Source organism: Drosophila yakuba, chromosome 2L (assembly GCF_016746365.2).
Source record: "Drosophila yakuba strain Tai18E2 chromosome 2L, Prin_Dyak_Tai18E2_2.1, whole genome shotgun sequence".
Taxonomy (NCBI): Eukaryota; Metazoa; Arthropoda; class Insecta; order Diptera; family Drosophilidae; genus Drosophila; species Drosophila yakuba.
The window spans coordinates 20,795,522-20,821,885 of NC_052527.2; the positions used below are offsets into that span (position 1 = coordinate 20,795,522).

Consider the following 26,364-nt stretch of genomic DNA (forward strand, 5'->3'; position numbering starts at 1 on the left):
ATTACAGAGGAATCTCCAAATTGTCTTCTATTCCTAAGCTTTTTGAAAACGTTATCACTCCTCATTTTTAGCACCTTTGTAAGTCAATTATATCACCATGTTAGCATGGGTTCATGAAACGCAGTAGTTACTAACCTTCTGGAGCTAACCTCCTTCGTACTACAAGGCTTCAAAAATTATCTTCAAACAGATGTCATCTATACGAATTTTAGTAAAGCATTTGACTCTGTTGTGCATTCACTTTTAGTAAGGAAACTTGATTTATTAGGTTTCCCTGTTGATCTCCTAAACTGGATTCTAAGTTATCTGAATGGCAGGACGCAACGGGTCCTCTTTAAAAATTATCTTTCTTGTATTCTCCGAGTCACATCCGGTGTCCAACAAGGGAGTCACCTAGGTCCGCTCCTTTTCCCCTTATTTATTAACGACCTTCCTCTAATATTAAAGCATTCGCGTGTACTTATGTACGCTGACGATGTAAAAGTATGCCTGCAGTATACGGACATTTCTCGCCATTTGGATTTACAATTCGATCTAGATAGCTTTGAATTTGATGCCGTGATAACGTATTAAACTTAAATGGCTCCAAGTGTAAAGTTATGACCTTTTGCCAACTCAATACCCGCGACTTACACTCTAAGTGGGTGGTCTTTGGACAGAATAACACATGTTGATGATCTTATTGTTCTTCTGAACCCTAAATTGAAATTTTCAGACCATATTTCGTCTATTGTCAATGAGGCCAGGGGTGTGCTTGGTTTTATAAAACGGTGGTCAAACGAATTTGATGATCCTTACATAACCAAAACCTTATTTATATCTTAAGTCCGTCATCTGATTGGAGTCCACAATACGAAGTTTACTCGGACCGCATTGAATCGGTTCAAAAGAACTTCCTACTTCTTGCCTTACAGCGCCTCAATTGGGATGAAAACCTTAGATTACCCCCTTAATTAACCTACCCTCCCTAGCTAACCGTAGAACGATGCTTTGAACAGTCTTTATTTTCAATCTTATTCGTGGTGAAGTTGATAGTTCCGACTTGGTTAGTCGGCTAAACTTCCCTGTTCCAAGCAGCTTCACTAGAAATTACGCACCCCTAATTTTAAATCAATGTAGATCTAACTATGAGTTGCACGATCCCTACAGATTATCTAAAAACCGTATACTTTTCAAAAAATCTAGTATACTCTTTTAATCTAGCAATTAAAATTTTCTAACTTTTTATGTACAACACATTTTACATTTCTACATATAACATTTTTTTTATTTATTAAATAAATATTTAAAGTATTTCTATCAGCTTCACTGTTTGGAAGTCGAATAAAATTTCATATTGCATTGCTCAAAAGTTCATTTTTTTTAATGTTTAAACCTTTCCGTCGTATTGTATTGTATTTTAGGAATGCTTATAGGAAGCTTTTATATGAATTCTGATAAAATAAGTTTATTTAACATTTAAAACAAAATAAAAAGTGATGTGTACCTATAAAATAAATAAAGTTCGTAACCCAAATCTAAGAACTTTTTATATTTACTGTTTACATTTCCGGTTAGGAGGCTCATAATAGTTAGTCTTCAAATCTTTATGTATAATTACATATAGCGACACTATGTGCCATAATCTTATTTAAAATATAAATGTTTGATGATTATATTTAACATTTTCACCCAAAAAGGAAATCGTTTATGCTTATTTATAATTACATTTTGATTTGGAATATATTTTCTTTAATGAAGTTCCACTTGCAGTTCGAAGGGATAGTCCCTTGAACTAAGACTCTGCCTGAAGAGTTGTGTGTGTTGCCATGCCACATCGCCCTTACCACCAGTAAGCTTCGCCACTATCCTGAAGCCAGTGGCATTTTCAACCGCCGCGCTTCCGTCGGTGGCATCGACAGTCACGCTGATTTTACCGTCGCCAAAAGTTTTTGTCTCAAGAACTAAGGTATACGACTTAACCTTCAAATTAGTCTTGCTGAAATCAAACTTCCAGACAATTTCCGCACAATCGGTATCCTCCAGCCTAGCCAAATATGTCATTTTCCAATCGCGCTCCACTTTCCGAAATATGTTCTTCGAAGAAAATTGCGCTTTTTGCCAAGACTTATAGGTATTCAAAATAGTTATGACCCCTTCGTCTGTGGACATAAAAATTAATAACATTCTTAGTGATATGAATAAATTCATGACTTACCTTTGACATATCGTTCGTATGTATCGGTGGCACAGCTGTACCGCAAATTAAGTTGCTTTTTTTCAAGCTCGACTTCATTCAGATTGAAAACGAATATCTGTAAATACATAAAAGGTCACAAACAGCCGGCAGCGCATCCCAGGTCACTCACATTGGTGAAAGTGTGCTCTCCACGTGACTGTCGCCAAGAAAGACTTCCCGAACTCCGGCCCTTCAGCTCGTTTTCTGTCGGCTTACTAAACAGGAAACGGAATAAACTATGATTACGAATTGGTTTATGTAAATACTTACCGCTCTAGCGTTAAGCCAATAACCTCGTACATATTCCGCTGACTGAGGAAAAACTTTCGATCGGCGGTGCAATTTCGTCGCCGCTTCGATCTAATCGCCTCCAGTGTAAGCACCATTTCATTTTCCCCGCACAGCTTTCGTAAGTGCAGAATCTTTTGGTGGTCATTCGTGTAGCGCCAAGTCACATCTTGGATGTCGTCCCTCGAGTAGGCAAGAATGTAGTCGATGTGACGTTTCCAGCCATGCTGATACATTAAAGGAGAATCTACCACGTTCTCGGAGGGGTCAACATGCAGCCAGCGCATCTGGGCTTCGGAATACACCTCGGTCCAGACGTGATCAAAATGGGAGTGCACAATGCGGGCGTCGTAGTCGAGGGCACGACAAAGGAATGTGAAGCAATTGGCATATTCTCCGCAACGGCCTTTTCGGGAAACGAGGAGCTGGGAGATGTCATTATAGCGGTAGAACTTGCTCTCCTGGCCGCAGCAGACGGTGACCTCCACCCTTATATCACCTTCCCGTTGGGTACGGCGCAGCTTGCTCTCTTCATTTCCACACACGCGGCAAGGTATATTGTTTACCCACTGGAAGAACTGCGTGTTGAACCAGTTTACGAGCTCTACAAGCAGCAAGTCGCGAACACATGGCTCCTTCTCTTGGCGCTGACCCGACGCAATTTGATCTTGGATGACTATCAGTTTCTCACTTGCCGTTTCGGTAAGCTCTTCCACCGGAATCAGAGTGCGGCCAGTAGCCAGCAACAGCTCGTCCTCGTACTGCATTACTGCATCGGAATATAGTTCTAGCGACTGCAGAAAGTTGTTATTGGTGCGCTGAAAATAATTCTCCACATCAGAACACAGCAGAAGTCTATCTTGGCTTGCTTACCAACACACGGGGGAAAGCGATTCTATGGCGATACTCCACCGAAGGCTTAATGAACAAAGGCGAGGGCGTGTTGGTGCTTTGTTGCGACGGACCTGTTAAAATCCCAGACTTGATGATTAGGATGCCAGTCTCTTTACCCCAAAGACAATCTCACTTTTCGACACTGTGCCGTCAAGCCAGGCAGTGCGTCTTTCGCTCAGCGCATCTCGGTACATCTGCACCTGCTGCAAGGACACCTCAGTGGGCAAGGTAAAGGCGTTGGATCCCGTAACTCGTAGAAAACCAATGGCTTCTAGTAGCCTCTCGCAGCCTGGCAAGGAGAGAAGCTTTTCCTTAATAGCTTTGTTTTCCAGCCGTATGGTGCGGAACTTTAAGTTCTCCGGCTGCGCCAAGATGTTCTCCAGCAGCACTAACAGAATGCGCACCGCCTCCAGGTAGGCTTCCTTTAACCCTTGCTCCTGCTGCTGCTGACCAGAGGAACGGGTCTTCGGTTCGATCTGGTGCACGCACTCTAAGTTAATGTCCACCATCTTGATGACTAGCTACCACACTATTAGATTGGATTCGGCGGTTAGTAGGCGGTCGTGGGATGACATTCAGGCAGACACAAAGAGTTATGGTGTTGGATAACGCGATTTATTTAGCGGAGTGCAAGCGTTAGCAGAATCGGTTATTTAAGGGTTTTTCTCGAAAATAAAACCAACCAGATTCCACTAGCACACATTTTCTTGTGTTGCAAAGATTTGATTGTCTGTATTGGTGCCTGTAATATTTTATTTAAGCACCATTAAGTACCATTTTACAAAAAAAAAAAAAAAGTTAAATAAGTTAAAAAATATAATGATATATTTGTTTATTAATTTTATGTGCTTGATACGAAATCTAATTTGTGCTAGCATTGGGAAATACACACAACATTAAACTAATATATTTTTTGAGTCAAAATAGCGCCGACGAGTTTATGGCAATCGATGAACCTGGAACGCGGAACATTGTTTATTTATTCGTTATTTGGGCGCGTAGTTTAAAAATTTTGAAATGCAAAAATGTTAGGACAAAAAAGATTCACGTATCTATGTTTGACCTACATTTATAGGGACATACATACATTATGTAATAAATTAATTGGAAGAGTAAAGTAAGTAAAATAAAAAGAGAGTCATTCTGTGGGAAATACCACCACTTGCTGATTGTATTACAAAATGCGCGCCTTACGTTTTAAATTAAGTTTACATTGTCGTATATCACAGAGCATTAACCCAGAATGCCGTGTTTAATTGGTTATTTAGTCCTAACTAAGCAAGCATCCTGGATAAAAAGATTATGCTCAGATTTCCGAAAATTAGTCCAATAATAGGAACGTTCCGATTGATTTAAAACGAGCAGCCAACTCTTGTTTTTACTCTACAGGGAAATCCATGTCTTGAACCACCGTATAACTATAACATTTCAACGAAAACTTGCCAAATTCAAAACACCGTTTATAGACCTTTTTCTAAGTGGCAGTGATAAGTGATAAGTGACGGTGATAAAACCGTTTCTCGTAGAGTAAAAGGGCATGCTAGGTTCGTTGAAAAGTATGTAACAGGTAAAAGAAAGCGTTTCTGACCCTGTAAATATATATTTATGTTCTTGATCAGAATCAATAGCCGTGTCCATGTAACCATGCCTTTCCGTATAAACGATGATCTCGTGGCCATGCCGATCATAGACATAGCTCATGTTTCTGAGCATTATCACGCCTTCTCTGATAAGCGCAACCCGCCAAAAACAGTCACGTCCACACTTTTTACAAATTTGTTATTTTTTTATTTAATTATGTCTTACCAATTCCCCTTTGACAAGCCAACATTTTTTTTTGTAATTTTTCTTTTGCATTTTTACTATCTGAATAACGGCAATTTGATAGTCGAGGAACTTGACTATAGCGTTACCTCTTGTTTTTCTCTGTTAATATGTTGGTAATGTTTAGTCTGTTCGACTTATAAAGAGGGGACCAAGTAATGGATATTCTCTTATTGCCAACAAAAAAAAAAGAGAGAGAGAGAGAACGCTATAGTCGAGTTCCACGATTATCTGATACCTCGCTAGTGAAAGAGCGAAGGAGATTACCGACAGTTTTTAGCGGTTTGTGGTCGTTAGAGTGGGCAAAAAGTTTTCGGAAAATCGAGAGAAATTTACAGGGCTAACCAAAATTAAAAAACATATCGAATCACTTTTTAAAAGTGTGGGCGTGGCAGCTTTGGTCGGTTTGTGGGCATCAAAGTCAAATCGATAAAAATTTATCGAATCAAAAAATTAAAATATATGAAAACATTTTTTAAAAGTGTCAGCTTGGCAGTTTTGGGCGGTGTGTGGGCGTTAGAGTGGGCGTGGTAACATGGGTCAACAAACTTGCGCTGCTTCTATGTCTCTAGAGCCTGCATGCCTAATCTCAACTTTCTAGCTTTTGTAGTTCCTGAGATCTCGGCGTTCATACGGACAGACGGACGGACAGATCGACATGGCCAGATCGACTCGGGTTTTAATCCTGATCAAAATATATATACTTTATATGGTCGGAAACAGGGCCGGCGACAAAATTTCATTTAGGGTGGAGAATGAATTTGCTGGGACATTAGGATAAATACATTGCATAGACGCGACAGGGTAGTGCTTTCTAAAAAATATTTGAAAATATAATTCCTCTTTCCAGAGTTCCAGAGTGTCGTAGGAAGTTCCTTGCCAACAATTGCGGGATAATGTTAATTAAAGAGTAGATTTACTTTCATTAGTCTAGAAATCTCTGTAAAAATAGTAAAGCACCTAACAAGGTGCTAATTTATTTAGGTAATAATTTTATATTTCTTCATTTTATATGTGTTATGGGTATTTTTATCAATCATAAGAATAAACAAGAGAGAACGCTATAGTCGAGTTCCCCGACTATCTGATACCCGTTACTCAGCTAGTGTAAGTGCGAAGGACAGTTTTTGGCGGTTTGTGGGCGTTAGAGTGGGCGTGGCCAAAAGTTTTTTGGCAAATCGATAGAAATTTACAAGACTAATACAAAAATGAAAAAATATCAAAACATTTTTCAAAAGTGCGAGCGTGGCAGCTTTGGGCGGTTTGTGGGCGTTAGAGTGGGCGTGGCCAAAAGTTTTTTGGCAAATAGATAGAAATTTACAAGACTAATACAAATATGAAAAATTATCAAAACATTTTTTAAAAGTGTGGGCGTGGCAGCTTTGGGCGGTTTGTGGGCGTTAGAGTGGGCGTGGCAAAAAGTTTTTTTGCAAATCGATAGAAATTTACAAGACCAATACAAAAATGAAAAAATACTAAAACAGTTTTCAAAAATGTGGGCGTGGCAGTTTTGGGCGGTTTGTGGGCGTAAGAGTGGGCGTGGCAACCTGAATCGACAAACTTGCGCTGCGTCTATGTCCCTGGAGTCTGTATACGTAATCTCAACTTTCTAGCTTTTGTACTTCCTGAGATCTCGACGTTCATACGGACAGACGGACAGACGGACAGACAGACGGACGGACAGACGGACATGGCCAGATCGACTCGGCTACTGATCCTGATCAAGAATATATATACTTTATATGGTCGGAAACGCTTCCTTCTGCCTGTTACATACTTTTCAACGAATCTAGTATACCCTTTTACTCTACGAGTAACGGGTATAAAAATCCAGTCTATTTGGAAGTAGGCTCACCCGAAAAATTGAATATTTTTCGAACTTTGTGGTTTCGGCAAGTGAATCTTACCCATCTAGAAAAGTCTTGTTTCTCTCTTATTAAAGATATGTCAAATACAATGAAATCATATTAAATTTAATTTTTAGTTTAGGTCTATTCAATATCTCCTTTAGTTTTGATGACTATTATAATAAAATAAAAAGGAGAACAAACTTAATTTTAAAATTTTGGGCATGTCTGCAAACAAAATAGCCCGACGTAGGCCAACCGTTTCCAACCATATATAGTATATATATTCTGGAACAGGATTAATAGCCGAGTCGATCTGGCTATGTCCGTCTGTCCGTCCGTATGAACGTCGAAAAATCTAAAACTATAAAAGCTAGAAAGTTCAGATGCAGCATGCAGACATAGACGTAGCGCAAGTTTGTTGACCTATGTTGCCACGCCCACTCTAACGACCACAAACCGCCCAAAACTGTCACGCCCACAAGGTGAGTAACGGGTATCAGATAGTCGGGGAACTCGTCTATAGCGTTCTCTTTTGTTTTATTTGTAAAAATCCTACTTTAGTCATATCCTGTTAATTTAAAATTATTCTGCTGCTTAGCTAGTAGACTCTCGGCACCACCTGCCCGTTCACAGCTTTAGTTGATTGTCTAAAATGGATTCAATATATGTATGTATATAGATATATGTTTAAAGGTTCCCAACACATATCATATTGTCCGATGAAACTTTATTAGGAAATATGTACTAAATTACAAGATTTTTCTTGCGTCGAATGTTATTTTTTTTATACAGCTTTTAATGCCGTAATTTTTTACGTAATTTTTTCAAAATCTGTTAATTATTTATTTATGAATTGAATGGCTTTTAAGCATGTCTAGCGTGCAATTTGGAACACCTTCTGCAAGCTGTGTTATTCCCCAAAGATGAGCTAGACTCTTATTCAAGGACATTTGTTATATACTTTTAACACAATTGTATACTACTATAAACATAATTTAATTTAGATTGTTAGAACTTTCTTTTCCTAACATATTTTAATTTTTATTTAGTATACGAATGAACAAATATTTAAAAAAAAGGACGCGTGTTTCATTCCATCGTTTCTTACTATGTTTCTAGCGCTGTTTCGATGCGCCTTTATTTGTGAATACTTAAATGAAAGGCGAAATAGTTCATAATTTCGCTGTAGTTTACGGTCACACTACTTTTCAACCACTTTACTATACTTTGAAAAAGTAGGCGTCGGTCAATTCAATCTTAAAGCGTCTGTCATCGTGCAAAGTGTGCGCAGCAGATAACTAGAAAATACTCCTACATATTTCCATAAGAGGTAAGGTTCTTGCCGAACTCCTTGGTCGTTTGTGCGGTCACTAGTCCTTTGCTGGAAGGGGGCAATCCCAACTGTGTCTTTGTTTTTAGTGTACACATCGTAATTTCTTTTCTTTGCAGATCCAAATAAAATTTCTGCAAAATGTGTGACGAAGATGTTGCAGCTTTAGTGGTCGACAACGGATCCGGCATGTGCAAAGCCGGCTTTGCCGGTGATGACGCACCGCGTGCCGTCTTTCCTTCCATTGTTGGCCGTCCACGTCACCAAGGCGTAATGGTTGGAATGGGCCAGAAGGACTCTTATGTCGGCGATGAGGCGCAGAGCAAACGAGGTATCCTTACCCTAAAGTACCCCATCGAGCACGGTATCGTGACCAACTGGGACGACATGGAGAAGATCTGGCATCACACGTTCTACAACGAGCTCCGCGTTGCCCCAGAGGAGCACCCTGTCTTGCTTACCGAAGCTCCTTTGAACCCCAAGGCCAACAGAGAGAAAATGACCCAGATTATGTTTGAAACCTTTAACACCCCGGCCATGTATGTTGCCATCCAGGCGGTGTTATCTTTGTACGCCTCCGGCCGCACCACCGGTATCGTGCTAGACTCAGGCGATGGTGTCTCCCACACTGTGCCCATTTATGAGGGATACGCCCTGCCGCACGCCATCCTCCGTTTGGATCTAGCCGGTCGCGATTTAACCGACTACCTGATGAAGATTCTCACTGAGCGCGGGTACAGCTTTACTACCACCGCTGAGCGTGAAATTGTGCGCGACATCAAGGAGAAGCTATGCTACGTGGCTTTGGATTTCGAGCAGGAAATGGCCACAGCCGCTTCCAGCTCGTCTCTGGAGAAGTCGTACGAGTTGCCCGACGGACAGGTCATCACCATAGGAAATGAGCGATTCCGCTGCCCCGAGTCGCTATTCCAGCCCTCGTTCCTCGGCATGGAGGCCTGTGGCATTCACGAGACCACCTACAACTCCATCATGAAGTGTGACGTTGACATCCGCAAGGATCTGTACGCCAACACTGTGCTGTCTGGCGGTACAACCATGTACCCGGGAATTGCTGACCGCATGCAGAAGGAAATCACTGCATTGGCTCCGTCCACCATGAAGATTAAGATTGTCGCCCCGCCAGAACGCAAGTACTCTGTTTGGATCGGCGGCTCCATCCTCGCTTCGCTTTCCACTTTCCAGCAGATGTGGATCTCGAAACAGGAGTACGACGAGTCTGGCCCCTCCATTGTTCACCGCAAGTGCTTCTAAGCAGGAGTCGGGCTGGGCGTGGTCGTTCCTCATCGAACACACCCATTGCAGACAACGAGTCAGAAGTATTGGGCATGAGTACATTAATACCGGGAGCAGGCGCACAACACTTCCACTCCTTTCGGAAGAATGCATTCCATTTACTTTTATACACAATTGCACGCGACGCATAAGCAAACCATATTGTGTTCTATTCAAAATCCAAGTTCATATGCACATGAGCATTTATAAAACCGATTCATGTTTGGCATTTCCATTAATTCCATGCATTCCTACATATGTATTAAAAGCAAACTTACCATACCACTAAAATACTTGCAACCGCTTCTTAATAATAAAGCGAAGAAAAGAACTGAAAATTCCTTTTGTCTTAATTCGTTTTTTCAAAGAAGCTAACATGAGAAAGGGGCGATACGAGGCCGTGATATTCCTATGTACTCATTCCAGTGGCATGCACTGGCAGGGGCGTCAGATAAAGCGGTAACCAATAAGGCATGCATTGTTTTTGTATCAGATGGGAGCAAGCATCAGTTTGCAGGAAGTGCCTTGATAACAAGCCTATGGCTTGGTATGCTATTTCCGTCGAATCGGATTTACATATGAGCACAGGGTGTGATTCAGTTTGGACTCGCTCCGCTTATCACCCGACCCCACCCAGGCTTAGCGGAATTTTTACGTTGATTGATTGCGAGTGAAGCAAGTGAGACCCCAAAACCAGCTCCATTACCTTATAAGGAGATAGTGGATGAATACCGCACTGGCCCCTGCATATCGAGACAAAAACAAAGCCACATTGTTGACTCACTCACGAATGTTCGTAGTAGTTGTCATTGTTCTCAATTGGCATTGCTGCCCGGTTTTGTTGATAGGTGGGGTCCGGCGCCCCATACGATCATCACATGGGGGTTAAAACGCAGAGAAATACATTTTTTGGATCCCAGAAAAATCTGTTGGTGATCTGGACAAACACGCTGACCAAATTTAATTAACAGTAGCCAGAAAGTAGATTAGTAAGTAGAGCGCCTGCTTTGACCGTCGATGTTCATATATGGAGGTCGTCATAGACCATACTGCAAATGCATTACTTTATTGCACTAAACATTATATTCTAAACATATTTAGGCCTGGCATTCTTTCGTGGGTTCTACGTTGGAAACTTGCTTTAAATAATAGAATTATTTAGACTATCCAATCTAATTTCTTTACTTTAAAAATATTGGTATTTTACATAAGTTTGTAACGAGATATATGTATATAAATTGTATATAAAGCCAGGGCACCCCAAACGCAGTGTTTTAATTAAATTGGCAAAATTGCATTACGGGCTCTTTAAAAACCTACTTGGATAATTATACCCGTTACTCGTAGAGTAAAAGGGTATACTAGATTTTTTGAAAAGTATGTAACAGGCAGAAGGAAGCATTTTCGACCATATAAAGTATATATATCCTTGATCAGGATCAAAAGCCGAGTCGATATGGCCATGTCCGTCTGTCCGTATGAATGTCGAGATCTCAGGAACTATAAAAGCTAGAAAGTTGAGATAGGGCATACAGACTCCAGAGACATAGACGTCTGAAGGACAGACGGACGGACATGGCCATATCGACTCGCCTATTGATCCTGATCAAGAATATACATATATACTTTATGTGGTCGGAAACGCTTCCTTCTGCCTGTTACATACTTTTCAACGAATCTAGTATACCCTTTTACTCTACGAGTAACGGGTATAAATACGATCTAGGAATATTCTCTTAACTGACTGCGTGTGAAACAAGACTTTTGCAGAAATAATAGTCAATACTATAAATGTTTGGATAAAAGAGTGAGAACAAAGTCCATTTTGATCTTAAAGAATTTTATATTTATAAATTATAAAGAAATTTATTTTCTTGGTTCTAAATGTACATGTTTTCGTATATGTTTGTTTAAGAATAAGCTGCATATTATTTTAAGGTTACAAATTACAATTAAATTCTAAATATGTAATTATATGGATGATATTATCTATTGCGCACTACAAAGTAACCCAGTAGCTAGCATATATTTAATGATTGGCGTTTGTGTTGCTTTTTCTATTTGTGAAAGCTTATAATGTCGTTGATAATGTTAAGTGAGAATTGAAGTAAGACACGTACGTAATGAATTAACAAAAACTGAACATTTTTGAATATTTGGGTTCTGCAAATATCGTTCTTCGGTTGGCCTATCAACTAAAGAGTAATAGAGAAGTGAAATAGGTTTTATCATATTTTTTAATAATGAGGACCTTGGCATATGAAGGTGTGACTATACGGTTGTATGTATATTTATAAGTGAACATATATATATATATTTATGTGTAAACGCGTAAATATATGCTATATGCGTTATATAAATAATAATACATTTGATATATTAATCGAAATATACGACAAGGATGTCAAAGCGTATTAATCCGACCAAGTGCCAATGTGTTTGTCATAATAAACAAGAAAACGAATGTTCCAATGGAACATCATTTGAAATTGCATTCCACCTCAGCAACTATTTACCTTAAATGCTAGTAACATGAATCGTATCGGTACCTAGACAACCACAGTCAAAGGCCTCAAAGGGAAGCCCATGGACAAGTTGTGTAGCAGTAGAAAATCTATGCAAAACAAAAGTAAACAAAAGTAAGAATTGTCCGTTCTGGGATGCCTGGCGATTATTTGCAGCTGTCTTAATTTTTGTCACGACTGCTGGCCACGTCCGTGACTTCGAAAAGCATTTATCAGTAGGCCTGCGCCTCTTTGTAGTCGCTCTGATCAGATGTATAGAAATCTTCCAGCTTCCATTGCAGCGTCTCGAAAGTGGGTCTGCGCATGGGGTCCTTGTGCCAGCACTCCAGCATAATCTCGTACAGGCGCGGCTCGCAGTTGGGAGGTTGCGGCATTCGATAGCCATGCTCCACTTGCGTTAGGACCTCGGCGTTGGTCATGCCTATTTAAAACGATAAACCGAATTATTGAATTGGTCGAGTTTGAAGCTAGTTAATGGCGTGACTCACCTGGATATGGTATTCGTCCATAAGTGACCAGTTCTGTGAGTAGAATGCCAAAGCTCCAAACATCTGATTTGATTGAGAATTTGCTGTAGTTAGCAGCCTCTGGAGCGGTCCATTTTATGGGAAATCTGGCGCCTACCCGCGCCTCGTACTCGTCCTCCTTGATGAGCCTGCACAGCGAAGAATCATGTTATTGGCGGTAGTTATGGCTTTATTAAGCTTTGTCTTTACCTAGCCAAACCAAAGTCAGCGATTTTAACGATGTTTCCATCGCCTACCAGTACATTGCGCGCCGCTAAATCTCTGTGGATATAATTCTGGGACTCCAAGTAAGCCATGCCAGCGGCTATTTGCGCTGCCATATCAATCAGAGTTTGCATTTTGAGGCTACGACCCTTGCCTGCAATGGCTAAAAGATATTAAAAAGAAAAATAAGCAATTGCCATGATAAGCGGTTTGTTGGTTAACGTTGCGTGGCATGAAAAAAGGTTTGGTTCAGTTGGTTTTTATGCAAGCGTCTAATTTTTCGCTGGTTTCCTTTCTAGAGGCATACCTTGGAGATATTCCAGCAGTGAACCGTGCTTCATTAACTCGGTGATAATATAGATGGGCTCCTCTACAGTGCAGACCGCGTACAACTGTATAAGCTTTGTGTGGCGCAATTTCTTCATGATCTGGGCTTCCGCTAAGAAATCCTTGGGGTCCATTGTGCCTGAAATCCGAAGCAAAAAATATTTGGACCGATGTTCAGACCTTATCTTAACTGCAGACTTACCAGATTTAAGAGTTTTAATAGCCACAGGTGTTGTGTTGTTCCACAGTCCCTCCCAGACATCGCCAAACTGTCCGGAGCCCAGTTTGCGCACGAATTTCAAAGATGTTCTGTCGATCTCCCACTGATCGCGAGTGCGGTGCGAAAGTCCCTCCGTGACAGGCTTCTCGATCTGCGTGACGATGGTTACATCGTGAACGAAAAAAACGGTAAGTAATTGCTTTGCACAATTTTAGGCGTAGTACTGCACAGTTTTGGAGAAATGGTTGTGCCAATTTAGGAATGATCGTGTAGCGTACATTTAGGCCTTATTTAAAAAATAAAAGTATGGACTTTATTAGCTGGGACGGATGTGAATAGATTGCAAGGCCTTAATTCAGGTTTATGTGCGAAACAGTCAGAGTTCAAAAGATTAAATCAGATTTCATCAGTATAAATCTCATTTAGCTAGTCATTAAAAAACATTTAAGAAGGGCAAACAAACACATGCCTTTATGTCCCAAAATTGCGGCTTGATATATAATATATTGTCAATTTTAGTACTCGTGAGTGACAAATAATGTTGTGACAGGGATGGTGGTAATGACTAAAATTTGAAATCTGACTGAGTACACTTGTGGGTAACCTAAACTCGGCATTAAATCGATTGTACTGTGAAAGAACATAAAAGGTTAATTTATTTGTTGTGAGGGTATTGTTTGGCAGTGATAGAATAACTCTTGGTTTTAGTATTATTGTGTTGGTGGGTAAAAAACAATCGCACATCTTAACGTCTTAGATAGAAATCCTACCTCAAAGACACCCGAAAAAGAATTTGTCTTTTTGTTTTGATTATGTTCAAAACGATTAGTTATCGTTTTGTATGGTTATTAGTTTATACACATAATTTATTGTTAATTAAAGAAAAATGAAAGAAATACAAGGAAATTTAAAACAGTTTTTAGTATACACGTGTTGGGCATGTCGAAATGAATAAACTAAGGCATAACAATGTCAAATGCAAATGTTGTCATCTCCCGCATCCAAACATTTGGCGGCAAGTCGGATGTATAATGCGCGATTAAATCAAAGCAAACAATGGCTTCCAAACTAACATTTCCCTGTTGGCTTACCTGGACACACGGCTTGCAGAGGTTGACGCACAGGCCATCCGAGTCCTTCGAATAGTGTTCCACCAGCTCCTGAAGGGTTCTGTTTTCGGGTGGATATAGTGTTACTAAGGTTCTAGAACCGGAAGCCTAATAAACTCACCTGAATGTCGTGCGTCTGGCAATGAAAAAGCCGCCTTCGTCCAATTGTCTGATGCGATAATGCTTAACCGTATCTCCATCGCGTACTGCAAAAACAATAATCCAATATTAATTTTATGTATTGTTACGCACATTAATGCTAATATAATGTTTTTGTTGGGCACGCACCTGATAGCGAGTAGTCATTGTGACGGCTTTCGGAATCTCGAATTAAAAATGCACCGTGCTCATTCTCTGGCAGTAGAAGTTTTTTCTCAGCCTCAATGCGTTTAATTTTGCGGAAGTACCAACTGCAAATAAAGCGAAAACCCGGGAGAAGGAAAATATTAGAATGCCAGCAAGTGTAATATAGGACAAAAAACATTGGTTTTTATTAATCATAAATCGCCACAAGGGTTCGATTAGGAGGTCGCGTGGGAGGTCTACATATACATAAATTACGAATTGTGTATTATTTAATAAGTGTTGCTCATTTTTACACCCGTCGAGTAATTGAGCAGACTAGATCTCAGAGCTCGAACAATATCACAATTATGAAAAAGAACTATACAATTAGAAAGTATTTTATTGTTTATTATAAGAAACCATAAAAAGCATGAATGCACATTTAAATATAGCAAGAAGAATATAAATGATATTATGATATATAATAAATGATTTTCAATTCTAATCTACCACAAGGGAGAATGATATAATAGAGTTCCCCTAGTAGAGTAAAGGGGTATACTAGATTCGTTGAAAAGTATGTAACAGGCAGAAGGAAGCGTTTCCGACCATATAAAGTATATATATTCTTAATCAGGATCAATAGCCGAGTCGATCTGGCCATGTCCGTCTGTCCGTCCGGGTGTCCGTCTGTCCGTCCGTATGAACGTCGAGATCTCAGTAACTACAAAAGCTAGAAAGTTGAGAATAAGCATACAGACTTCAGGGACATAGAAGCAGCGCAAGTTTGTCGATTCATGTTGCCACGCCCACTCTAACGCCCACAAACCGCCCAAAACTGCTACGCCCACACTTTTAAAAAATGTTTTGAAATTTTTTCATTTTTGTATTAGTCTTGTAATTTTCCATCTATTTACCAAAAAACTTTTTGCCACGCCCACTCTAACGCCCACAAATCTTTCTCATCTTTCTAGCTTTTATAGTTCCTGAGATCTCGAAGAATAAATAAACTTTATAGGGTCAGAAAGGCATCATTTTATCTGTTACATAATTTTTATCGAATTTAGTATACACTTTTACTTTACGAGTATCGTTGCTGCGACTGGAGGTGGCCAATTAAAAGATGAGTGTGACCGGTATTTTGTGACGAACTGGAGATAACGGATGATGTCTAAAGAGTTGTTAAATCTGCGTAACCAATTTGAAGGGAAAGGGAAGGGATTTGAAGGGAGATTGTGCAAACCGATTTAAGGGTATTCTTAACAGAACTTCATCGTCGAAGTCAAAGTCCTGGAATGAACGTACAATTTTAATTTTATGTTAGGATCTCAAGGAACGTAGTTGTCTCACAATATGACAACACACTGCCTCGATCGTGAAGGCCCCTGAATTAAGGGTATGTTTGCATACGTTTTGATTGATAGATCATTGTGAGACGCAAGTGGGATGACGAGGAGTCATCATCAAGTATCTATTAAGCCAATGAGTGTTTACTAGTTGTCAATAAATGGTATGCGACAGTGCTTAACAGCAAAAAGCCGTTTGAGGGTTTTAATAGAGACTCATCTGGTCTGGTTGACTGTGCTCGATGTGCTTTGACCATTTAAGTGCATGCAATACTTTTATAAATGTGCAACACAATTTAATTACTGACAAGACAAGATGTCGATGGGAATGGGATCCTGCCAAAACGGTTGGGAGCAGCTAATGCCGCTGGCAAGCCGATCCAGTCGGATGCAGAGCACAGACATCACAAAATTCCCTTAATCGACTATTTGTCCTAACGAATACAGGTTGCCCTTTTAAGTATGCGAAAACAGATATGAGTATATACAATATGTATGAATGTGATTTGGTATTCACAGTAAATTTTTATATATATAGTCAGATCAGTGAACATGGACATTTGCATCGTTTGTTCTAGAACACGGTTTCACTTATATCTATATATACAGGCTGCAAACGCCAAATGTATAGAAACCATAGCAAACACGCCTTAGCTTTGGCATGCGAAAACTAAATGTCCGAGCCAAGTGGATGCGCAGCTTTCATAAGAGCTATGGTCTGTGGCTCGTCTTACAGCAACTTGAAGCTATTTTTAAACACAGCTTCGCATTTTTATTTAAATTTTTGTCTAAAAATATGTGCATATGGGCTTTTTCCTACAATTTTTCTACGCCCCAATATGGCTTTAGGCATTTTGGCCATGGGCAATGGAACAGCAATGGTAAGATGCAGTACGATCTTTGTCATAACAAGTTTGGTTACTTTTAGACGGTAACAGTAATTCCACTTGGGCACATGCACTTTGAAGTTAAATTTAGATTAACTGGCGAATCGATCCACTATGTGCAAGTCCAGAAGCCTCCGGCCCACAGTGAGTTACAAGAATAAAGATTCCAAATTGTCGGATATATATATAGTCAGTCACATGACGAACGTGGTGCTTACTTGATTTTGATTTTAAGCCCTCTGCTGGGCCTCTTGAACATATTATCTTGTGGCAGTACATTCAAAGCATGCGCGCCAATCCGGCACTAACTTTGTCAGCTTAATTGGAATAAACAACGGTTTGGCCTGGTCAACCGTTTTTTTTCGCTTTTGGTTGCTCCCTTTACTCGTAACTTCTTGCGGTGATTTTCATTAAAACAGGTCACCCGTATACGAGACATGGAAGTCTTCGGTTCGATTATCAACGTCATGAATATGGGTGGAAGGTGATAGGAAATACCCATGAGCTCCATCTTCATCGGGTAACAATGGCATTAGCTAATTTGCTCTCCCTTATAAGCTCTTGGGTATTTCTTGTTATTTCCTGCATAGCTTAAACCCCCTTAAACCCCTTAAACCCATTGGCTGCCGACCACAGAAACGCAATATTTGCTGAATGGTTCCCACATCCCATTATTTCTCCGTCTAGATAATGAAATTATTATCAATGTGCGCGTGCAGTTTTCATGTAATATTATTATGTAATAATACATATCTTATATCAAGAAAAAACTTTACAGGCTCTCAAAAGAATTTTTAATTAAATACCACAGTCACACATTTCACATATTAAATTGTGACCAAAATATCTTCACTGAGGACATCATCCATGTACGGATACAACACCCTAGGTGAAAATCTGCTTTGGTTGTCATAACGAGGTATGCACAAATCGAAAGGGTGCGTAAAAACTAATCGGTTGACACCTTATTTGTAAAATTTCTATGCTTCGTACAAAAGCTATTCCGAAAACATGATTTTAAGTAATTTTGGTTGGTTTGAATAATAACTTAAGTTAATAAGTATCTTTTTTTGAACAATGCATTTTTTATAAGCATATCCACAGAAGGACATGGCCAGATCGACTATGTTATTGATATTGATTAAAAATGTATATACATCATAAGGTCGGAAAAGCTTCCTTCTTACTGCTACATACTTTTCAACGATTCTAGTATAGTTTTTATACCGAATAACGGGTGTAAATACAACGGCAGGGAAATCTGCAGAAAGCTTTATAACTCAATTTTTATTTATAACCAACAAGCTCTAGGCGCAATACATTTAAATGAGGGCGAGTTGAGGACGGAATACTCCTGATATTGTCAACAAACATATCCAAATTTGATGACTGCATTTGCCGTGTTCGACAGCGGCTGATTAACAAACAATTTAATAGTAATAAATATTGCCGCCTCTTGAATCTAAATAATAAAAATAAAAACCAAATTGTTTAGTCTCTAAGCAGAAGATATAAAGAGAGTTTTTTTTTTTTATCAGTGTGTTTGACCACAAATATAAAAGGATTGCCTATCTATTGCTTAAAAAATAATTTATTTCCGGCATAGCAGCCTTGGATACGCACTAGGGAATTGACAGTTGTGGACCACAAATTGCTGGCGTGTGTCTATTTTTAAAACCAAACCAAGCCAAGCCAATCCATGTTAAGCGATTGGTGCCACACATAATTGTTGGACGGCGCCAATTGCAGTGAATTTCCAATGCAATTTCATTGCTGACGATGGAGCCAATCGGGACATGATGGTTAAATAAGCTCAAGCTGCAATGCATAGATCGAATAATAACAATGTGCCTGGTCAAATGCAGTTTTTCTTCTTGGCTGTGAAATGCAAGCTGCTGGACTGGATTTCATTTAATTGAGCCAGACTTCGGTACGCAGCACTTGCTGCGCAAACTCCAAATCAATGCAGACAACTAGCATCTGGAAACGCAACCAGTTCGGTGCATCTAAAAATAAATATGGCAAGGCTTTTCTTGCCTGGTGGCGTTTGGTTGGGCCGGAGCAGTAGATTTGGTTTTTATGGGTAAATAATTTGGTAATGGTAGGTTTGACTTTCGAGGGGGGTTCCACAGTCGATAAGTGTTTTTCCAGAAACGTCTACGACGGCCATTGCCAATCCTTTTAATAATGCGTTGGAAAAGTTGAAATGATTGATTTCCGGTCACGCTTCTGCTTTTTTTTTTTATTAATATACGAAAGCTTTTAGCACGCGAGAGTAATCGGAGAACGGTTATCAAATTTTCGAGTTGTACTGCGGAAAATTGATTGAAATCAGTCGTTTTAAATATATTCATATTGAATGTAACTTTTATCGTCCACAGTCGCACACGATTTGAATGTTCGTTCGAGATTTTTCACTAAGCATGTGACAAACCAGAACGTATGGGTACACGTTGCATTAAGTGAGTTCCGGTTGTTATTATACAGGTAAGTATTTAAAGAACGGAAGTGAACATAAAGCTCCCAGACACACCTAGTCTATTTTCTGTTGTTCTGGATACAGTTTAGGCAAAACACGATACAATATCATGTAAGGGCTTAGTTAGTTTTGGCATTTGTCACTCACTGCATCGAAACTGCATTTTATCAAGCAACCACCGACAGCGGTGTACTTCTAATGGTTTTTTAATTTGTGGTATATAACTCTTACCTAATTGTTGTGTTGTGCTGTGGATAATCAAATGAGTGGCAATGCTATTGAAACGACTCACATTAGTTGGGCTGATGGGAGTATAGCTTTATGATGTCGCACTTTATCATTCATATGTAAACAATTTCTCGGTTATATAATATAAAACAAGAGAGAACGTAGTCGAGACTGTAGCCATCGTATACCCATTTATTGCTCACAACTCTTAACGTCATTGACCATAGTACGACAAAAAATCATAGTTAATTCATTACTTGTACGTAACGGGGTGATTCAAACAATTTTCAATGTATGGTTAGGTGTTGCTTGAATAAATATTAACTGCCACGAGTGTCTACCATGTCACACGGTTCATAATTTGTGGGTGTTACAGTTTTGGACATTTTGTGGAAGTAAAAATGATTTTACATTCCTTAAAAGAAAACAAGAAGAGAACGCTACAGTCGAGTTCCCCGTTTATCTGATATCTGTTACTCAGCTAGTGGAAGTGCGAAGGAGAGTCTTCAACACTGACAGTTTTTGGCGGCAAAGTTTTTTTGCAAATCGATAGAAATTTACAAGACCAATACAAAAATTAAATAATATCAAAACATTATTCAAAAGTGTGGGCGTGGCAGCTTTGTGCGCTTTGTGGGCGTTAGAGTGGGCGTGGCAACATGAATTGAAAAACTTGCGCTGCTTCTATGTCTCTGGAGTCTGTATGCTTATTCTTAACTTTCTAGCTTTTGTAGTTCCTGAGATCTCAGCGTTCATACGGACGGACAGACGGACATGGCCAGATCTACACGTTAAACATAGATAAAATACATTATAGAAATCAGAATCCAAAAAAAGGCCTAATTTGCATTTGGTATATCGGTAAAATGCTTTCAACTAATAAAATCTACCCAATAATCTTGCTTTGGGAAGATCTTCTAAACGCAATGCCGTCATACCCGGCAGGAAACTGGACTATAGCAGGGCTGCGATGATAGTTAAAGTAATTATAAATTCAATTTCGCATTTTAAGAAAATTAGAATTAAAGTAAGAAAAAAAGTCTAGTTTTTGAAGCCCTAGAGCTTGTTACTTTTTTTTAGGAAGTAATTATAAATTCTATTCAGCATTTTAAGAAAATTAAAATTAAATTAGTTTTTGTAGACCTAGAGCTTATTACTTTTTTTTAGGAATTTAGCTAATTAAAAGTTTAGGAATTGTGCAGCTGCTATAACAGTATAGTTTTGATTAGCAATCTGTCCCTAACTAGACTGCTCATAAGTTGTATAGCCCATATCAGACAACTGGTATTCGTTCTGGGGAAAATCAATCAACAACAAAGGTGAGTAATGCCAATTGGAAAAAAACGATTTGCCGTTGAAATCGTATGAACGCTAAAATAGCTGTTATTATAAAAAACCTAAACAAAGGCGAGCCAAAATCACTGGTGAGCAGTTTACTTCAGCCAGAACGGGAATTTTGGATGTATAGGACCCTAGGTTTTTGTGTGGATGAAGTTTTTATGGCTGAATGGCCAGATGTGTTTGTCCTTCGCTTACCTCCCCTAGCCATTCACGTATGTCTATTTGTCACTCTGTTTGAGTGTTGTAACCACATGTGTGATTGCATGTGAGTGGAGAAACGTTCGAGCACGTCCCTACGCCAGCGGTTTAACCTGCTATATTTGGCTATCGAATGAACACCCAAACTTTTGAGAGGGCATTTACCGTTTTTTTTTTGGCTAAAGTAGTTCATAAAACGTCGAAAGTTGTGTCAGTTTTGGCTTTTATTAAGCGACGAACAAACATGGTTCAACACATTTTTGAATGAATACCCTCCATGGACCAAGTTGACAGGTGGGCGGAGGAGCCGGGATCATACAATGAGGACGGTGCCGAACATTTGACTTCACTTTTGCTATTGCCCTGTGCAAGTGCTTCAGTTAGCACAATTTGGTTCGTGAAGCACGTGTACTGGACATTATTTCTGCTTGCATTGATATGCAAATACCAAACTTTGAACCAATTTGAAACGTTTTGGCCTTGAAGTGGCTTTGTTTCACGAATTTTTGTTGTGGTGGAAAATTTTGGCATGGGCGGAATGAAATGGGAATGTACGCAAAGAATATTTATATCAGTTCTAATCTGATGATCTAATCAAAACTTGATTATTACGATCAGGGGACAGGATCAGATTAATAAGGGATATGTGGCTGTAGCCGCATAGTTAAACTTACGATTTTTCATTTAAAAATTCACCGCGCGTAAATTCTGAAAGACGACGCGATTTGCCTTTGTTGGCCGTCGGCAATGATGTTTTTCTGTAGGACTTAGTTATAGCTGTGCTTTGATCGATTATACTTAAGTGTGCACACGTATGAGAGCAGGAGGCGGAACAGGCGGTGGGGAGCGAGCGGGATTTCTCAATAGCGGTCAGCGGAAGTTCTTCGGTTGCAGGGTGGCAGGTGCACTTTAGAGGAGTCTGGTTAGACCAGCGTCGAAGCGGCTGGCGGCTTGTAGTCGGCGACACCATTTTGGGACAATTGTCCAGAGAGTGCTTTTTGGCAAGTGGCGTTTGCTGGCGTTGCTGGAGGCAGCGGTGTTGCTTAAGGCTACGGCGTGGACGCGGAGGGGATGGCGAGGACACGGGCGAAATGGCTACCGAAAGTGAGATGGCATCTAGGGAGCTAGACTTTGTCAACGCGTTGCGAGTGCACATCTGTTCCTCGCTGGCACACTTCGGTTTTGAGTCCTGACTGTGCTCCTTCTCGAGTCCCCGCTGCTGAGCTATAATGCGTGTGTAGAGCTCCTCAGAGTCCAGAGGCAACAACAAGTTCGTGACTCCGATCCGTCGCTTGGCCTGACTGCGTTTTGGTTTCGTCTCCTCCTTTCCAATCGTTTCCTGCTGATCCTCGTTAGGATTACGACCGTAGCTTAGTATGTTAGATAAACGGCGCATTTTGTTTGGCTTGTTAGATTTTTGTACCCCTTGCTCCTTGACATTCTTTTCCGACAGATCCGTGGGCGGTATCTGGACCGGATCTACCACCTGACTGACCAAGAAACGCGTTGGCTTGGACAGTGGTGTCTTGGTGTCCGATTTACTTTTGGCATATGTTTTCACGCCCTGCAGGATATCATAAATCGTTCCATATTTGTGAGGATTGATCGTGGATACACTGGCTGGAGTCAGGAAACCCAGGTTGCGCTTCTCACGTTCCCGCCTCTGAACGATGTCATAGATGATGTCGCCCGAGGATCGCCCTCCCTCAATAATTGAGTTGAGGCTTTTACGTTGCCACGGGTCGCTGCTTTGCGAGGTCTTGCGGTGTAGGATTTCATATATGGTGCCATATGTCATATACTGGTCGTATTTTTGGTAGATGTCATTTTTGTGCTGGATGATATCGTAGATAGTGCCGTAGACCAGTTTGTCGTAGATTTTAAAATTGCGAATATAATCAGAACTTGAGTTGTCGCTGGTGTTACTTCTGTGAAGCGGAAGCTTGCCACAGACCGCCAGTTGTTGCCCCTGTGAAGGCTTTATCGGATCCCGAGCGCAGGTCTCATTGTCAGTCTTTTGTTCTTTAGTCAAGTGCAGGTGCGGCAAAAAGAAGCTGGTAAAGCTTTTACGCTGCCGCCAGTTTTGACGTTTTATCAACGCTTTTGCGGTTGAGGGTGTAACCGCAGCTGAGACGAGTGGCTGGGTGTTCGGGCATTCCAGCGGCTCAATTTCGTTAACTAGTCGCTTAAATTCTTCGTATGAAGTGCGACGCTTGTGCGCCTTGGCTCGCTCCTTGGCCGCAAATTGATGATCGAGAATCTGCGATAGAAAATCGGAATTCTTTCGCATTGCCTGTGTCGTGGAGCTGCTTACTAAAGTTTTTGCTGTTGCGCTTTTTTCTGTTGTAAAATCGACTTTGGCAGCAGCGCTTTTTTCGCCATCGCTGTTACCGTCGCCGGTATCCATTTCATTTGTGCTGGCGGCAAACTCGTTTGCGCAATCCGGTTTGCCCCTTACACCCCTGCATATATTTTCTTGTTCTGAAATGGAGGAAAGTGGGATCACACTGCTGCTGGCTGATGTTGCGTCATCCGCTGGTGCTACCAACGGCGGTGGCACGGTAACTAATTTGGATGCTTCCGCGGCGGGTTCAGTAAACATTGCTTTAAATTCCTCGTAAGATTTTCGGCGATTTCGTGACTGCGTCAGACATTCCTTGTAGTTCCGTACGTCAATTTTCTCGCCGAGTACCGACGATGTTGCTGTTTCGTCTAAAGATGCTGCCGCTTCGCCTATAGGTGTTGTTGATTCGCCTATAAGTGTTGCTGCTGCCGCTGCAGCCAAGGCATCCAATTTGATCTGCATTTCTATGAAACCTGAGTCCATGGAACTGAGGGTGCTGGTAGAATCAAAGCTGGTTTTGCGGCTGGAATTGTTGCTTCCGGGTATGTATGGCTTTGCCGGAGTGGCCGACGGAGACTCCATTAGTGTGTTTTCTTCATTTGGGGCACACAGAAGGTCCACTGCCGTTCCGGCCTGGTGGCTTGCATCCGCCACCTCAGCACCCTCCTGCGCTTGGTCGTCGTCGAAGCTGATCAGATCGCGACCATCTACAGGATGTGAAGCTGGCTCCTCAAGCACGACGGCTAGCATACCTGTCCCTGGGACCTCCTCAGTCCTTTTACTGCTTTCTAATTCACGATTTTTACTAACAACCGCGTAGAGAGGCAGAAATGTTACAGCGGGTTTCGCGAGTGCTGGTTGTGTCAACGATGTAGATCTAGCCGTTGTCGGTAACAAACTAAACGCTTCACTGCGGACGATAGGTCTATTCGCTGGGGTTGGTTTGAAATACGGATTCGAGCTCGCACTTGGAATCGGCAGCGGAATTGATGACACCTCTCCGCCTCCGCTCACAAGGCAGTCTGAGGGCCCACCAGCTATTGCTCCTGTTACTGTAGTTGCTGGCATGTAAGTGCTACGATTATGAAAGATTTTAACACTGTGCATGGGTAATTTGTGATGGCGTTGGATGCGATTACGTGCGATACCCATAGAAACGGTGCCATGCTGCCTCTGTCTCTGCTGTCGGCGGGCGTACTTACTGGCAATGCTGCTGACAGGATCGAGTTGCAGCTGCCATGTAGCTGGATCGTTAACAGTCTCGAAGTCGCGGTTTTTGCCACTGGCGTTGCGACTTCCACTACTACAGGTCCTTAAATAACGCTGTAGGCGACGTCCAGCGCAAGTAAGTCCGGTCCGCTGTTCGTTTATGCACTTGGCGCAGCACAAAAATTCGTACAAAATTTCTTCTGCCGCCCCACCCTCAGCCAGTTCTACACTGATTTTAACATCTGGGCTGGCTTCAGGGGTGGACGAGTATTTGGGATCGAGCAAGAACTCCAGTTGGGCGGCGGCGGCTGCAGCCGCTTGTACTGATGAGTCAAGGCCTTCGTGTACAACTCCTGCTTGCCTCGATCCCTCTGCCTTGCTGACGGGCATCAGGATATAGGTGTTCTTGGAACTCTTCGTTTGAGCCAATGTACCAGGTTCACTAGGACTATTCAAGGTTTTTGACTCCTGCTCTACTATCGAGCTTTCAATGCTAAGCCCAGTATCCAGCAGCGTAAAAGTGCCGTCGGAGGGTAAGATAAGGCGCCCCTCAGCGGCGGCATTTACCAGCTCACGGAGGGCATTGACCTGTTTTTTGGTTACGTTCCCTTGCAGCTGGATTCCGTGCAAGGCGAAGGCCGTGGGCTTATTGTTTACCGAGTTGGGATCAGTGCACCACACCACGGGCATGGCCGTCATGATGGTTCCTTGAGCAAATTAACGGGTATAGCGGCTGTGAGGAAAGAAATCGGTTGAGTACTTGAAACCTGAGAGATTTCGATTGCTTTCTTGGGATTTCTTTACTGTTTCTGTGCTTTGCTAATTAGAACATCTGCGATATTAGGAGTAAATAGCTTAGCTTTTGATATACAAAAAAGAATATTGGGTGACCAAAACATTTATGTAAATAAGAGCAATGAATTAAATGTTAGGAAAGTTATTTGTTAGGCTGAAGATAATCTTGATTTTTTTTTTGTTTTGAGAGGATGAAACACAGTGGAATTAGAGTGGATTGCCAATCACGTATAATTAATAAAATGTTTAAAAGAAAAATGCAAGATCTAAACGTGATAAACACACCCAAAATCGTACTTCAATGGTCAAAGTGCAGTAAAAGAGTAATTTCGAACATAGATTCTAGATTTCCTCAATACCTCCAATTTTTGCTTTTTCCTGGCTTCAAAACAAGCAATTGCAAATATAATAGGCTTTTTTCACGTTGTTTGATTTTGACAAGTAAAATAAAACAGGTGTTTGAGCAGCAAGAAGCGATGAGAAACGAAACATTCCGATAGCTAAAATTTTGAGAAAACCATAGCACCTAAAAACGAAATCGAAAAAGTTGGTCCAAATCGAATTGGAAATAAAGTTACGATTACGGGAGAATGCCTGAATATTGTCGGTCCTAACAACCCAGTTTGGGCATCCCATTGATTTA

The 26,364-nt window shown here is 40.8% G+C and overlaps 3 protein-coding genes across 9 annotated transcripts in view; 1 reads left to right on the plus strand and 2 right to left on the minus strand.

Annotated features, from left to right (window-relative positions):
* Positions 1 to 1,516: 1,516 nt before the first annotated feature.
* On the minus strand, positions 1,517 to 4,179 carry LOC6529086 (peptide-N(4)-(N-acetyl-beta-glucosaminyl)asparagine amidase). Its single transcript, XM_002090063.4, has 6 exons — positions 3,534 to 4,179; positions 3,380 to 3,471; positions 2,489 to 3,324; positions 2,349 to 2,433; positions 2,198 to 2,294; positions 1,517 to 2,141 (listed from the first exon to the last, which is right to left on the minus strand). Exons 1-6 carry the CDS (start codon positions 3,907 to 3,909, stop codon positions 1,732 to 1,734), a joined length of 1,896 nt encoding a protein of 631 aa, XP_002090099.1. The 5' UTR covers positions 3,910 to 4,179; the 3' UTR covers positions 1,517 to 1,731.
* A 4,067-nt stretch (positions 4,180 to 8,246) lies between these two features.
* Positions 8,247 to 10,035, plus strand: LOC6529087 (actin-42A). The gene is made up of 2 exons (XM_002090064.3): positions 8,247 to 8,404; positions 8,524 to 10,035. Exon 2 carries the CDS (start codon positions 8,546 to 8,548, stop codon positions 9,674 to 9,676), a length of 1,131 nt encoding a protein of 376 aa, XP_002090100.1. The 5' UTR covers positions 8,247 to 8,404; positions 8,524 to 8,545; the 3' UTR covers positions 9,677 to 10,035.
* A 1,922-nt stretch (positions 10,036 to 11,957) lies between these two features.
* Positions 11,958 to 26,364, minus strand: part of LOC6529088 (tyrosine-protein kinase Src42A) — a 36,260-nt gene continuing 21,853 nt past the window's right edge. For 2 of the 7 annotated variants that reach the window (XM_039371802.2, XM_039371803.2), the window contains exons 3-11: positions 14,898 to 15,019; positions 14,731 to 14,815; positions 14,592 to 14,670; positions 14,271 to 14,297; positions 13,483 to 13,651; positions 13,261 to 13,419; positions 12,939 to 13,116; positions 12,711 to 12,877; positions 11,958 to 12,643 (exon numbers count right to left, since the gene is read on the minus strand). In XM_039371802.2, coding sequence (XP_039227736.1) covers positions 12,435 to 12,643; positions 12,711 to 12,877; positions 12,939 to 13,116; positions 13,261 to 13,419; positions 13,483 to 13,651; positions 14,271 to 14,297; positions 14,592 to 14,670; positions 14,731 to 14,815; positions 14,898 to 15,019 — 1,195 coding nt within the window. In that variant the 3' untranslated portion in view covers positions 11,958 to 12,434. Of the gene's footprint in view, positions 12,644 to 12,710; positions 12,878 to 12,938; positions 13,117 to 13,260; positions 13,420 to 13,482; positions 13,652 to 14,270; positions 14,298 to 14,591; positions 14,671 to 14,730; positions 14,816 to 14,897; positions 15,020 to 22,047; positions 25,660 to 26,364 lie in introns of all 7 variants that reach the window. The other 5 variants (XM_039371801.2, XM_039371800.2, XM_015198706.3 and 2 more) reach the window with 5 other exon arrangements.